General features: G+C 41.2%; 1 protein-coding gene across 1 annotated transcript in view; it reads left to right on the plus strand.

Moving 5' to 3' along the window:
- The first annotated feature begins 16 nt into the window (after positions 1-16).
- The window catches only part of LOC308483227 (uncharacterized protein), a 44,834-nt gene continuing 30,042 nt past the window's right edge, over positions 17-14,808 (plus strand). Inside the window, exons 1-6 of the mRNA XM_081016853.1 lie at positions 17-166; positions 3,473-3,524; positions 7,763-7,950; positions 9,059-9,217; positions 9,992-10,102; positions 13,100-13,217. Of these exons, the coding sequence (XP_080872979.1) occupies positions 20-166; positions 3,473-3,524; positions 7,763-7,950; positions 9,059-9,217; positions 9,992-10,102; positions 13,100-13,217 (775 nt within the window). The 5' untranslated portion in view covers positions 17-19. The remainder of the gene's footprint in view (positions 167-3,472; positions 3,525-7,762; positions 7,951-9,058; positions 9,218-9,991; positions 10,103-13,099; positions 13,218-14,808) is intronic.

Here is a 14,808-nt window from a genome sequence, read left to right on the forward strand (position 1 = left end):
GCACAGGCTAGGAAGAGAGATGGCTGTGCTGAATGCACGCAGTGTCCTGGTGACTGGGTCCAATCGGGGTATTGGCTTGGAGCTGGTGAGGCAGCTGGTTGGGAAAAGTAACCGGCCAGAATGGATCTTTGCCACCTGCCGGGACCCAGAGGGACCACGTGCCCAGGTGAGCTCCAGGGTGGAACTTAGGGTGGGTTTCCCTTTGATGCCAAGGAGATTGTGCCCTGGTCAGTAGAGGTGCCTCACAAGGCTCTTTAAGTTCCACTTTCCTGGGGTAGGTTAAGTGGCTTGGAGATAGTTTGCATGTCGGCTCAAGCACAGATTGTTTACCCTTTTTGGGGTACCTTTGCTGAAATTTTTCCTTGCAGAGCTAGGAACGAAACGCTGGAAAGATGTTAATTACTCCCACCTGAAGAGTATTTAAACAGAGAAGTAAATATCCTGATGAGTGTTGGAGATAACAAGAATAATTCAGATCCAAAGCTTCTGAAATACATACCATGGGATGAAGATTACTAAGGAGTCAATTACATTGAGCAGAGTGGTTATTTTTTCTGGGTCAAAGTGTTTAGGATTAGAATATTGCTAAACATAATAATTTGTATTGAAACAAGAGTGCCAGGAAACTGATTTGTGAATCCATATATTAAAGTATAACACTCTATTTTTCATCTGGGGAGTTCCTCTCCCCAGCTAAGCAAGAAGCCCTCTTTCTCCAGCTCCTTGCTAGGCGGTCCTTTCCTAGGGACTTCACAACAAGCCACAAACCCCTCTTTTGCTGTAAACAGCAGTGTAGCATTGCAACATAGAAATGCAGAACCGAGAAATGATTGCAGATATGTAGTTTTGTACTCTCCTGTTGCATGGCTCAAAGCAAACAAGTTTATTTTTAATCTCTTGGCTGGAATAGTTTGTTCTTTTAATTTAGAGAAAGAAGTGGTTTGGAATTGATTTTTTGGTGGAGAAACAAAACTGCATGAAACCAGAAGCAAATGTTCCTTGTGATCTTTTCTGAAAATCATACTTGGACCCTCTTACATGGAAGCTCTTTCTCTGTTCATATATTAGAAAATAACACTGTTTTTCATCGGGGTTACTCAGTCATATATAAACACATGCTTGGTAGCCAAAGGCAAGAAGGAATTGCAAGCAGGCAAGTGAGTGCTCTGTCCTTCCTCTATGCCTAACTGCTGGAGGATAGAAGCCACAAATTATATTGGGTTAAGACTTGTGGTTCTCTTGGGGGAGGTTTGTTTTATCTCTAGTGGTGAAATCTGGTTTCTCAGAACTGCATGCAAAAAGTTTGAGTCTGGAGATTGCTAAACAGTTTTTTAAATATAAGTTTGTATATAAGTAGCATAAGGAAGACAAGAAAGTTGACCAATAAAATGGGGAAAGGCAAGAGTGCTGCCCTGTCAAATGACTGAGTGCATGCTGTTTGTGACAAGAAAAACTTAAGCTCATTACCGTATTTTTCCTCTCCATAAGACGCACATGACCATAAGTTTTTAGAAGAGGAAAATAAGAAAAAAATATTCTGAACAAAACAGTGGATGTATGATTTTTGTGGTTCATGCTGTGGCCACAGACATGTGATCTGATGGTGAATTTGGGGTGACCCAATGTAAAAATCCTGAGGATCCATGGGCTTTTACCTCCCCCCTCCCAGGCAGCCTCCGCTAGCATCCCTTATCTCTCTTCCGATCCCACTGATCAACTGTTTCCTTTCAACACTTCCTTCCCTTTTGTTTGCCTTAGCGTCTTTTCCTTAGCTGGAGCAGTTTTTTGCTCCTCCTTTTCTTCTAATTTCTTTCCTTATTGCTTTAGTCTTCCTGTTCCCCCCCCCCCCTTTGCAAGTTTGCTGTCTTTACCTCCCCCCTCCCAGGCAGCCTTCTTTATCTCTAGCATCCCTTATCTCTCTCCCCGATCAGCAAATGTTCAGCGGCTTTGTTTCAACACCCACTTCCCCCCCTTTTTTAAAAAAAAAGCATGATCTGCTTTTTGCCCCTGGGCAATTTGGCTCCAGGGACCACACATTCACTCCATAAGACACACAGACGTTTCCCCTTACTTTTTAGGAAGAAAAAAGTGTGTCTTATGGAGCGAAAAATACGGTAAATGATCCATATATCATGCAGACATGAATTCCATAACTACTGCACCAGTGTTGCAAATTGCAACCAGTGTTGCAAATTGTTAGCATTGGTATAGGTGATAAATATTGCTTTTAAAAAATATGAAGCCCATTGGCCTGTTGGCAGATCAACTCTGCATAACAGAGTTGTCTGCAAACATGACATGAAGGCTGGCAACATTAACCCTGCTGTGTGAGAATCCCTTGTATAGCTACTGCAGTGACCAGAGGAGGAATGGCTGCTGAGAGGAATGCAGAAAGAAGAAACATTCATGGTACACCTGCATCGGCAAAACAGGATAATAATAATAATAATAATAATAATAATAATAATAATAATAATTTATTATTTATACCCCGCTCATCTGGCTGGGTTTCCCCAGCCACTCTGGGCGGCTTCCAACTGAATATTAAAAACAGTACAGCATTAGACATTAAAAACTTCCCTAAAGAGGGCTGCCTTCAGTTGTCTTTTAAAAGTAAAATAGTTATTTATTGCTTTGACATCTGGTGGGAGGGTGTTCCACAGGGCACAGGATGCCTTCATTTGCCCCAGCTGCAACAAAACATGTCTCTCCCATATTGGTCTCTACTGCCACAGCAGGCGCTGTAACTCTCCAAGGGTTTGACTTCATCCTCAAAGGCACACTCTTTCACTGACAATTGGTAACCGTTACCAAACATGAAATTTCTATACTGTCCTTCATCCGAGGATCAACATGCAACTGTGAAAATTGTATTTTCTATCTGCAATAATTGATGACAGAAGAAAATTATTTCTTAATAAAAGTTGTGTGAGGGAGATTCAGAATTCTAAGTTAGTTTTAGGCTTTTTTCATTCTGGTTATACATAATTCTGTTCAGATCTGCATAAATTCATACTATTTCATTCATTTTTATATTTCCTTTCACTTTTTGTAAAGAGGAGAAACCTTTTTATAGGGGCATGCTGTGATTTGTCCAGGAAATTCAGCATTCTAAGTGCGTTTATTTTGTAGTTGATTTGCTTCCACGTTCACTATTTCTATTTCTGCTACCTTGCCTTACTGTTAATCTTTGTTTTCTAATGATCTAATGACTGGGGACAAATAAATAAATCTGATATGACAATCAACCATTTATTGGATTACTCTTACTGGTCCAGTTGCTCCTGTGGTTTATTGTGACTTTGGGTTTGAGTCCCAAATATCTGTTATTTGCTGTCACACAGAAGGAAGAAACATGGTAACAACATGAATGCCTAGTGGGAAAGCACCCTCCTCCTCCTATCCTGTCTCAAATAATCCCATATGCAGGACTTGAAGTTCCATTCTTTCTCTCCTTTTTTAAATATTTCAGGAATTGAAGAATTTGGCTGCTAAGCACCAGGGAGTAGAGATTCTTGCACTGGGTAAGTGCCTGCTCTCTCCACCCACCCCACCTTAAATTCCCTCATCCTAAATTACTGTCTACAATAGCTAGAATTCAAGGCCATCTCATTCAAGGTATTTTGCAGGTTACATGTGCATTGTTTCTGCAGTGCTCACTTAGGGAGCTTCCAGATGGGGGCTCAATACTGCAAATCAGTCATTTAGATGTCACAAACAGGTTGTTGGCTGAAATAAGTATGGTTGGTTGGGTTTGTTTGCTTAACCACTTGGATTTTCCACAGAAAAGGGAAGATCTAGACTAAATCGGGTAGTAGCAGGGGAAGGGGGGAGATGCAGACTGGCATTCTGACGCCAACAATGTCATGTAGAAACTGCAGAAAAAATTGAATGTATGAGGAGTTCTAATGCCACAGTAAATGCCTTCTCAAAACAACTTTAGAATATAAGAACTCGAAAAAAGTGTTGGATCCAGGACCAAAGCAGAAAAGCTAATATTCTGCCAGGTAGATAAAAAGAGAGAGAGAGTATGTTCCTCTATTTGGTATAAATTCAGTATGTTGCAGCAATTGGCATGCATAGTGAGTAAACAGGCAATGTAATAGAACAAACACAGGCATTAAGTACTGGCAACTGTATAGTCAAAGCCTGGCCTTGAGCATTCTCAATCCAACACTGAGAGTTTCTCAGAACAACAAATATATTTTTAATTATATAAAAAAGGGGGAAAGCCCAATCATCCAGTGAGGACTGTAGTTGTGGAATGTTGTGTGTCAGTTAAAAATGAATAACAATGGAAAAGCTGGGAAATGAGACATTTTTCACTTTCACAAGTATAGCAATGCCTATAAAACACTGCTAATGCCATGACCCCTGAATCTAGTAGTAAGCCAGACACAGGTTGGGAGGCTGCAAAGATACTAGCTAAGGAACTGGACAAAGTTCAAGTCTCTGAGGGGCTTGTTGGGGACCAGGGGAGCGTTGTGCCTAAAGCCAGGGCACTTATGAGTGTCTTTCCCTGAGCCTGAGGAGCCAAATGCCTCCCACCACACATTGCTGGTCCAGCAGTGCACTAGGAGGCTATGGAACACAAGAGAAGTGTCCATCTTCAGGTCAGAAGGATAGCCCTTTAAGGCTCTGAAGTTGTTCACAATGGGGTGGAGGCTAGAAAAGGTAGTCTGGAGGTCAAGATTTATTATTTTTTTTAAATGATATTTATTGAGAATTTAAAATTACAGAGAAAAAAGAAAAAGAAAAAAAAAGGTAGACAAAAAAAGCAATTGAACAATACAAGTCAATAAAAAGAAAAAAAGAAAAAATGAAATACACAATACATCAAAACCAAAATCAAAAACAAACAAAAAATTTAAAAACAAATCCAATATTCCCAAATCTTTATCTTTTGTTAACTTGTTTCATCGACCTCCTCACACCTCCCTTTTTTGTATTCTAGTTATTAATTATCTCAGCAAATCCTTTCCATCTTTCACTATATTCTGTCATTAAATTACCTTTATTTATTTTAACCTTATCTTACCATGAAAAGCCCTAAAGCTTAAAACTTAAAACTTATTTATACATAATTCCTTTTAACATTTCTACTAAAGCCAAATAGTTTCATTCCAACATTTTTCTAATACTCATTAATTTTACAATGATTTTCTAAATGATTTTTTTTAAAACTTTCTTCCAATCTTCATCCATCGTCTCTTCTTCCTGGTCTCGGGTTTTATCAGTCCTTTCTATCCCTTCCATCTAGTCCATCAACCTGGTGACCTTCTATCCGAGGCTCTTAAGTCTTTTCCATGTCCCTTCTGCAGGTCTTCATGTTTATACCTGCACTTTACTTTGTCTTCTGCTGATCTTATTCTTAATTTCCTTCCTTTCTCTCGGGGAGACTCCAACTTGACAATATCTTTATCCCTTCTCAACAAGTCAGCCCATTCTCCATAGTCAGCTCTGAAATCCAAAAGATATTTGAAGGCATGTTTCAAAGTCCCTCCAAGGTTAAGGACCCCCACAACTCCAAACTCCCCCTGGCCCAAAACCAAATCCGAGAAGTCAAAACATCCCTGCATAGGGGGATCTATCCAACTTCCCATCTCCAAACCAAACAGTACTCCATCTCTCCAAATCTGACTTTCTCCAGGTTCAGTCATCAAAAACAACAACTTATGTTCCTGCAAGGCCGCAGCTCTCTCCATTTCTATTACTTGAGGTTCAGCAACAACCTCCTCCTTTATCTTCTTCACAACTTGCCCTGTCAAGGCACATTCCTGGACTAATTCCTGAGTGGTTTTTATATGGGTATTCACTGTTTGTCCAAAATTTCCAACTGCAACAGTCATCAAATCCATCTTCTCATGTAACTGTTCCAGTAGAGCACTTGTCTTGCAAAAAGCAAGCACTAAAGCTTCTTCTGGGCACATTCTTGTTCAAGGTCAATGTCTGGTCTCACGATCTTAATCTCTACAGCTGTGGAAATCCCCAGATCGACTCCAGCAACAGTTTCACAAGCTCCCTCTAGAGGAAACAATTTCTGTTTGTATCCGTCTTTTTTTTTTTTAAAGCAGATCCAGCAACAAAATTTCTTTCTTTTTTCAGATATTTTGTTCCTTTTAAGTGCAAAAGGGAACATTGGAATCAAAATGTTTCTCTTTTTTAACTATCTGTCAAAAAACGTTTTATCACAGTCAATCCCCAAAACGTCTGTCTCTGACACCCCGCTCCCAGGTTCAAGATGGTGGAAATTTATCTTTCTTTACTCTCTCTTCTGCAGGTTTAAACAGTCTAAGATTTCCCCCCTCTTCTCCTGCTTCCAAGGGGGGTTTAGTAATTTTAACTGATGGAAATTTAGTCCTTTACAAACGACTTTCCAGACTCTAGCTTGCAATGTCTTTGCTTCAATCGATTTACAAAAGCGGAAGGTGGACTTCCTGTTTAGACCTTCCCGCTTCAGTGCCAAATTAAGAAGTTTCATAGTCCGATTTTCCGTTCTACTCACAGGCAGTTGTTTAAAATCCAATTGTCCACAGGAAAAAGTCAGCGCTCTCCGGCAACAGCAATGCGGCTTCACTCCGTGAAAAGAGCAGTCGATTCGAAGCACCGCGCCATTCACCCCACGTCGCTCCGGATCCCCGAAACCGGGTTTCCCCGCGAGTAGGGGAGGCGCAAAAGGTGCCAGCCGAATCCCACGTCCACAGGCTTTTCCCGCCTGTGGTTTTTAGTGGGTCTCCGCCTCGCCGTGGCAGTCCAGACCCTAATTCTCACGAAGCAGATTCCTCCTGATCAGAGGAAATCTGCCATTGCCGGAGGCACTAACCCGGAAGTCCCTGGAGGTCAAGATTTAAAAGGTTTCAGTCTGGTCCTAACCTTCATCTGAGCAAGTAGGTTACCTAGAGCTATCTGTGGTACTATTTCTGTCCAACACATGTAGACAGAAGTTGTTACTTAAAAGTAAGAAATACCTTTATTCAGACAAATAATGGTGCAGGCTCAGCAGCAGAAAAATTACTCGGGAGTCATGATTCAGAAGTTCAGGAACAACAAAATAAATTCAGAATTGGACGGAAGTGATGAAGATGTCCCAACAAGTTTCCATGCCCCACCTACCAAGCTATTAAAGACTAAGTGTGGTGGATTTACTCATGGCACTTGCTTGCCTTGATGGAATGTTGGGTTTGCAACCATGTGTTTCATTGGGCTGGGTGAGTATGCTCCTGTCTACAAAGGTGGCACCTGGTTCTAGGCAACAAGACTGCATGCTCCGGTTCAACTGCTGCTTCCTCTGTCTTTGGTGGCTCACAACCCTCCCCAGCCTCAGCTGGGAAGCAAGGGAGAGCCAGCGCCCCTGCTTCCCCTTCTGAAGCAGCTGAGACTGGGGTGGAAAGGGGAAATCTCCCCTCCTCTAACCCAGGATCCCACAATTCAGCCCCTCCAATTTTTCTTCTTCCCCTTATGTCAGGGCTTGCTGTCCCAGGCTCAAACCCAAGGTGCTGCAGAGCTCATGACACCTTGCTGCCTTCTCTGTGGGATACCTGTACAGTTCTAGCATGTGCTTGTACATTGCGTGCATTTTATCTGCTATACATAATATATATGGCATGTATGCATAAAAATGTGCCAAGTAAATTAATCCATAGTCCTCTGGATTTCCAGAGCAAGAAGACTGCAGGTACAGAGCAATAGCAGTGCTGGTGAGGTCTGCAGGGTTAGATCTTCATTCACTTTCATTTCCTTTAAAATATTTTTGCTACTGTAGATACTTCCGAGCCATCTAGTGTCAAGGCTGCTGCAACCCGAGTCACAGAGTGGTTGAAGGGAGCTGGGCTCAATCTTCTGATAAACAATGCTGGGATTATAAAGCTAAGGACTCTGGAAACAGAGACACCAGACAGTATGGCTGAGGTATACAAAACCAATGTGATTGGAAGCATGTTGGTGACTCAGGTAAGACTCTTTGTCTCTTTGTTACATAAACTTTTAGGCATGTTGCAGAGCCCTTGACTTTGGAAGGTCATGATGCTGCTGCTTTCTGGTTGTTGGGGTGATGGGTCGGTGTGCCTTTTGCATTGAGAACATATGAACAGGAGGAACTTTTTATAGCTGCATGACACACCAAACTTTAACGGTATTTGCGGTTATGGAAGTAAAGTGATGAGAGAAGGTTGCGCCTGATGAACAGCTTCTGCCTGGGTGACCTGCAAGAGAACTTTGGGATGCCACTGCATGTAACTCCTGGGCTTATGTTTGTCCTCACAGTGAGAACATTGAACTGGAAAGGAGATACACTGACCTTCTCACTGATATAATTATCTAGACCTACTCCAATCCAGGTTCAGAACTTGATTTGTGACTGAATCAGCCTTGGTTATCAGTAGAGGGTCAGAGAGAGTGCAACCTTGCTGCTCCTGCTTGATCTCTCATGACCATAGACGGTCTATGAGAGATTGGTACCAGCAGCACTATTCTGCAGTAGTTGCAGTCTTATCTGATTATTCTTGAGCTATGGAGTGCTGCAGGACACTACATGTCTCCAGAGTTATTTAACATCCATATGAAACCTTTGGGTGTGGCCATATGGAGATCTCGCACAAGGTCCAGCTCTATTTGTCTGTAACTTCAGAATCAGGAATGGTGGAGCAGGTCCTAGACCGGGGTCTGGATGCAGTGATAAGCTGGATGAGGGCTAATTGAATCCACTTTATTTTTCTTGCACCTGGGAGCCATAGCCACATGCCTCTTTGTTCCAGGAAGCAGGAGAGAGAGAAAGGGAGGGAAGCAAGGCTGCTGGAAGCCTGTTAAGCCACAGCCACTGGCAACTTGTGCTCAGGGCTAAGGATAACTCTTTCATGCATACAGGCATGAGTCAATAATTGAATATCACAACAGAAGTTTATTAGTTTTAAACCTGTCTTTTGCTAGTTGGAGGGGGGACTGTTTGAAAACCATTTTTATCTGTTTTTCTGGTATGTTTGTCAATTGCCTTTAGATGAATGGAAAAGGTGATTCATAAATTAATAATAATCAACATTCATTCTACCCTTTCCTTATCCAGGCATTCCTGCCCTTGCTGAAGAAGGCATCTCAGGAAAGCTCCCAGAAAGGGATGAGCTGCAGCAAAGCTGCCATTATCAATGTATCCAGTGAAGCTGGTTCCATTAAAAATGTCCTTGTATGGAATGAAGGGCAAATCATTGGTTACCGTTGTAGCAAGGTATGGAGGTAACGGTGGTTGGCTCTGCAATCCAAAGTTTGAAAATGACTCTCAGTTAATTTCACCTTAGGGTGCTGAAAAGGTTCTTAGAAAATCCATCCTATCTTGACTGTACCCATTTTTGTTAGTAACATTCAGACACTTTCATCTGTTTAGAGTTAGTGCATGCTGGCCTATTTATTTAATTTAACAGAATATAGATTGATAGATTTAAAAAGAATCTCTAAGCACATTACATAAAATAATAGATTTAAAAATAAATATATAATATTTATTTAAGATACTGATAGCATACTTTTAAAACAAACTGACATAATTAAATAGTTGTATTTGAAAAAGAGTATAGATAATTTATATATTTTTTTAAAAGTATACATAATTAGGAATGGACATATGTCACTAATTTCTGGTTTCTTGCAGCTTCTCATTTTCCCAGCCTTAAATTCAATCATCTTCCTTTCTGCTGTAATGTGATTTTTCGTATTAAAAATCATCACTCCGAATTTTTCTTAACAGACACATTTTTGATGCAGTTTTCACTGATACACGTTTTTATGTTATTTTTACAAATATAAGAATTTTATGTACACTTTTCAATGTATGCTATATGCTTTTTGTACACATTGGTTCAAGAACAGAGCCACAAAATTTAGATAAGTGTAAATTTCGAAAGGAGATTTTTGTATTTCAGTTTGTGTACTGGTTTGAGTAGCTTCTCATCAAAATATAAACAGAATTGAATTTCTACCTGCTTCTGGTATGTCTCTCTCCTAGGCTGCTCTGAACATGCTCACCCGGTGCCAGTCCCTGGGATATGCCAAAGACAACATTCTGTGCATTACATTGCATCCTGGGTGGTTACAGACAGACATGGGAAATAAATTGGTAGGTGATTCATGTATGGGGTGTTAGGGGAGGAGTAGTACCTCTGGTGGGGGACATGTCATACTCCTTCTGGACTAGTTTGTCCACTTCTGCTCTCCACCCTGCACTAAACTCTCACCTGTGGCTCCTAGAAACTATCAGCATGTGACCTGACACATATAGACAATTGCAAAACAATAAGGTCTGGGTGGCGCTGTGGGTTAAACCACAGAGCCTAGGACTTGCTGATCGAAAGGTCGGCGGTTCAAATCCCCGCGACGGGGTGAGTTTCCGTTGCTCGGTCCCAGCTCCTGCCCACCTAGCAGTTCGAAAGCACCTCAAAGTGTTTCCGTGTGCTGCGCTGGTGCTGGTTCGCCAGCTGCGGCTTAGTCATGCTGGCCACGTGACCCGGAAGCTGTCTTCGGACAAGCGCCGGCTCCCGGCCTCTTGAGCGAGATGAGCGCGCAACCCCAGAGTTGGTCACGACTGGACCTGTTGGTCAGGGGTACCTTTACCTTTACCTAAGGTCTGTGCTGCCTTTAAAAGTTTTTTTTTTGTGCTTCTGGAATTTGCTTCCTTACTGTGGGTGGGTGTTTTAAACTTCTATTTAAAAATCCACCCACTCCTTTTACTTTCCTAACCAACTCAGCACTATAAGGCTTTCCATTATTAAGAGTCTCACACAATGGCAGCCCCTCTCTCAAGCCATTCAGATACCTTGTATTATTCACTTCCCTCTTTCCAAGTAAATGAAGCAGCTAAAGGCTCGTCACTTTACAATTTCCCTATAGTGTTCTAAACCTCTTTTAAGCTTCATTATAACATCCTTAGGAAAAGCAAAGTGTGCTTAAAAACAAACAAACAAACAAACAAACAAACAAACAAACTGTAAACAAATGCAGATTGCTTTTCTTCAATAAATTCTGTTCCTGGAGAGCTGAGTAAATTCTATATTTGCTCACAGCAGAAATTTCTAACATCCCCACTTCTTCCACCCTTTAGTTGCGGGAACAATCAATATATCCTTAGTCTCTGCTTCCCCTTAACCAGGTACTAATCAGTATGAGGATGTGTGCTCTCTCTTGACTTATTCATGTTTGTCATTATTTTTTCTCACTGTGCAAGACATTCATTTATTTTGCACAGTACAAGTCACTCGTCTATTGTCTTTCCAAAGCTGCAATGACACCCATAGACTTATCTCCCATGATTTAAAGAATATTTAGTGAGATATTGTAATATAAGATAATTAAGAAATCCCTAGAAGTAACAGATTAGGATAAGGGATAGAAAAGATTAATAATAAAGATTATTATGGATTACAACTGGAAGTAAGGTTAAGAAGTTTGTAATGAAAGAAGATACTGATGTTATAAATATGAAATTGGGAACTGCTAAATATGTAATATGATGAAATGCAGATTGGAGGGTGTCGAGGAAGTTTTTTAGCAATGTAAATAGACCAGGGAATAAGACGAAAAATTTGTTCTTTTATTTTGTGTATTTTTATTGTTGTTAAGTTTTTATGTTGTGTCAAATGTAATGTTTTTCTTTTGTGTTTTTGTCTATGTGTTATAAGAGAAAACTAATAAATTTTGGGGGGCGAAAAATGAATTTGATTCCCCTGGGAAAGCAACAGCACCTGCAATGGAACATCAAATTTTGAGGTCCAGTGTAGGTTAGCCCTAGGATCCTTTGGTGGCAGACTTTGTGAGAAACTTTTTGGATGTATGTAATGTCTATCAGACCAGCCTTATCAATGCACAAGTAGAAGAGCTATCAAGAATATTTCTCTGTTTTCCTCTCATAGGCTGTTATGACGGAAAGCTCAGGTAGACCAGAGGTCTGGTGGGGCAGTGGAATTCCACCAGAGTGGTGTAGCTTACAGAGTGCTGGGCTGGAGACTCACTTTGATTGTCTGCGGGTACAGCTAGCCAGCGGGGGTTGGAGACAGCACTTTGTGAGAGAAAAAGGAAAGGAGTGGAGACTGTGGTTTCTGGTGTTCAGCTGGATAAGAGGATAGTCTCTGAGCTTTGTGTGTAACATCCATCCTGAGGGAAAGATCTACAACCAGAGAAATAAATTTCTGAGCTTAGATCGAAAGACAGCGATTAGTGTCTTTTGAGAGTATACAGACAAGCCCTGCTTTTCTACTGGTGGTACTCAAGGGTACGCAGTATCCGCAACTTTTTATGGAAGAAAAGCATAGGTTAAAAGTGTGCATTTACTGTAACAACTTCATGTTGTTTACCTGCACCTTTTTTTTCTAGAAGAAAAGCACTACAGACAAGTGAGAACTGGGTAGCTGAATTTGAGACAGGAGAAGTGGAGTTGTGAAGGAACACTCTGCTTGGGTCTCAATTCGGTAAGAAGGGAACAGCTCTTCTGGTGAGAGAAGAGTAATCCCAAAACCAGCTCGGAGGGGTGTAGCAGTGATCCTCTGGTCTGGTATACTAATAGAGGAGCCTCAGGAGTGAGATTTATAGGAGGCTGGGAAACTGACAGAAACTACCACCTTGTTTCAGAACCTAAGCTTTAAGACTTAAGCTGTAACACTTCAGTAAATAGTTTAAGAAATTGAAGGGGAGGGGAAGCTATAGATATACCATCTTGATTAGACGCCTGTAACATCCACTGAATTTAATATATAGCAGTTTACTGTTTCTTGGTAAACTTGGTAGTCTCGGTAATGGTGCCCGCCCTATGGAATGCCCTCCCATCAGATGTCAAAGAAATAAACAACTATCTGACTTTTAGAAGACATCTGAAGGCAGCCCTGTTTAGGGAAGCTTTTAATACTGGATGAATTTTTATGTTTTGCTGGAAGCTGCCCAGAGTGGCTGGGGAAACCCAGCCACATGGGCGGGGTATAAATAATAAATGTATTATTATTATTATTATTATTATTATTATTATTAGAATTATGACAAACCAGTTTTACCAATTTTGTTTGTAAAATAATATCTTTTTCCTGTTTAACTGCAAGTTGTTGTGTCACTTTCCCTATTCTGTTTCCAGGGGCAGCCCCCACTGACTGTGGACCGCAGTGTGCAAGAAATCCTGAACACCATTCCCTCTCTCTCTGAGAAAGACCATGGCACATTTGTGAACTTGGATGGGAAAGTCCTTCCCTGGTAAAACACCAAACAATCTGCTTGTCTGCACTGCAGAAGGAACCCCTCACTACCATAGGCAACAAAAACACCTGAGAAGAGATGCTTTTTTTCTACTTCTTTAAAAAATACATATTCAGCTGAAACTCTCACCATCTAGCCTTCCTTTGAACTATTCTGTGTCATGAGGTTAATTCCTAGTGGCTTTTGCAGTCTCGCTTGCTTGTATTTCTTTTTAACAGTGCAAGTCATCTGTTAACTCATTTATTCAAACTAGTTAGCCTCCACTGCACACATGTTATGGATGCTTCCAGATGTGGGTGACCTAGCAACAGCCAGTGGTTGCTGTTCTGCTTCAAGCAAAAAGCAGAATAACAACTATTCACTGAGATTGCTGGAATCCAAATAACATTGTTTGGCTGAGTAGATAGTCTCCTTTCCCCCAGCCTCAAATGTTTGGAAAGGGTTATTTTGGTGGACTAGGGCATGTGGAGGCTAAACCAGTCAATGGGGCAGTCTTCCTCTTCCCCCACCAAAGCATTTGAAGGGTCACAGCTAGAGATTTGCTATACCTAATGCATATATTTGGAGAAGCGCTGTAACAGCTCAGCGGCAGAGCCTCTGCTTTGCATGCGGAAGGTTCTGTGGTCAACCCTGATTCCTCCAAGAATATAGAATCATAGGAATGCCCCTTGTTTGAAAATCCAGAGAGCCTCTGCCAGTCAGTGTGGACAATACTCAGCAGGATGGACCAATGGTCTGACACAGTATACCGCAGCTTCCTTCCTATGTTCCTCCCTCAGGGGCTGGCCCAACCGTTTGGCAGAGGGAGGCAGCAAGTAAACAAAGCTATGTGAGCAATTAAAATCATCAAAATGAATGTAAGGAAGAAAAAGTTAGTAGGCTAACTGTTTAAGTATGAAATGGTTGATTGCAGTAATAAATGATTTTTTGAATTCTGCAAATATTGGATAATTTTTAAATTTTAGTAACTGTAAAAAACATGATTGGAACTTACTATGATTTGCAATTTCCTAATATTGTAAGCTGTTCTTTTTGCATTTCAATAAAGTAGGTTTGCCTATCTACTGACCTGGCATTTATCCTCATTAAGTGATACTAAACTAAACAATACATTTATTATGTTGCTATTCCATGTAATTCAATATGCCATGTTTCCTAACAGCATTTGGGGTGAGGTGCAAGAGGAGGCCCCCAAGGCTATATGTGGGTCACAGCCACAGCTACTTTTGTTCAGCCCTGCATCATAGTTGTCTTTCTCGAAGTGGAAGGGTTAAAGTGGACTGCAAAGTATAAGGGTTATAGCTGAGCATAACAGGAAGAGCCAGAAACGCCACTCTGTCCAAAGGTCACCCAGAAAGCAAGGTACAAAACAATGGCTTTTCCCAACTTCTCTCTTTAAATAGGCAGCATGCCAAACTTGTAAAGCCTCTTGCTAAGCCAGTGCACGAAGGGAGCTCCCAACAAATCTCTTTCTCATTATTTCTTGTCATGTAGTATCTGGGCTGCTGCCAGTCTGCCTGACAAAGGAGCTGAGTGGTAGAGCTGCTCCATCCATGAGGCAAGGTTGGTGACCACCTTGGGGAGCAGGGT

The sequence above is a fragment of the Podarcis pityusensis genome, assembly GCF_964106645.2.
Source record: "Podarcis pityusensis genome assembly, chromosome: 8".
In the NCBI taxonomy this organism is placed as follows: domain Eukaryota; kingdom Metazoa; phylum Chordata; class Lepidosauria; order Squamata; family Lacertidae; genus Podarcis; species Podarcis pityusensis.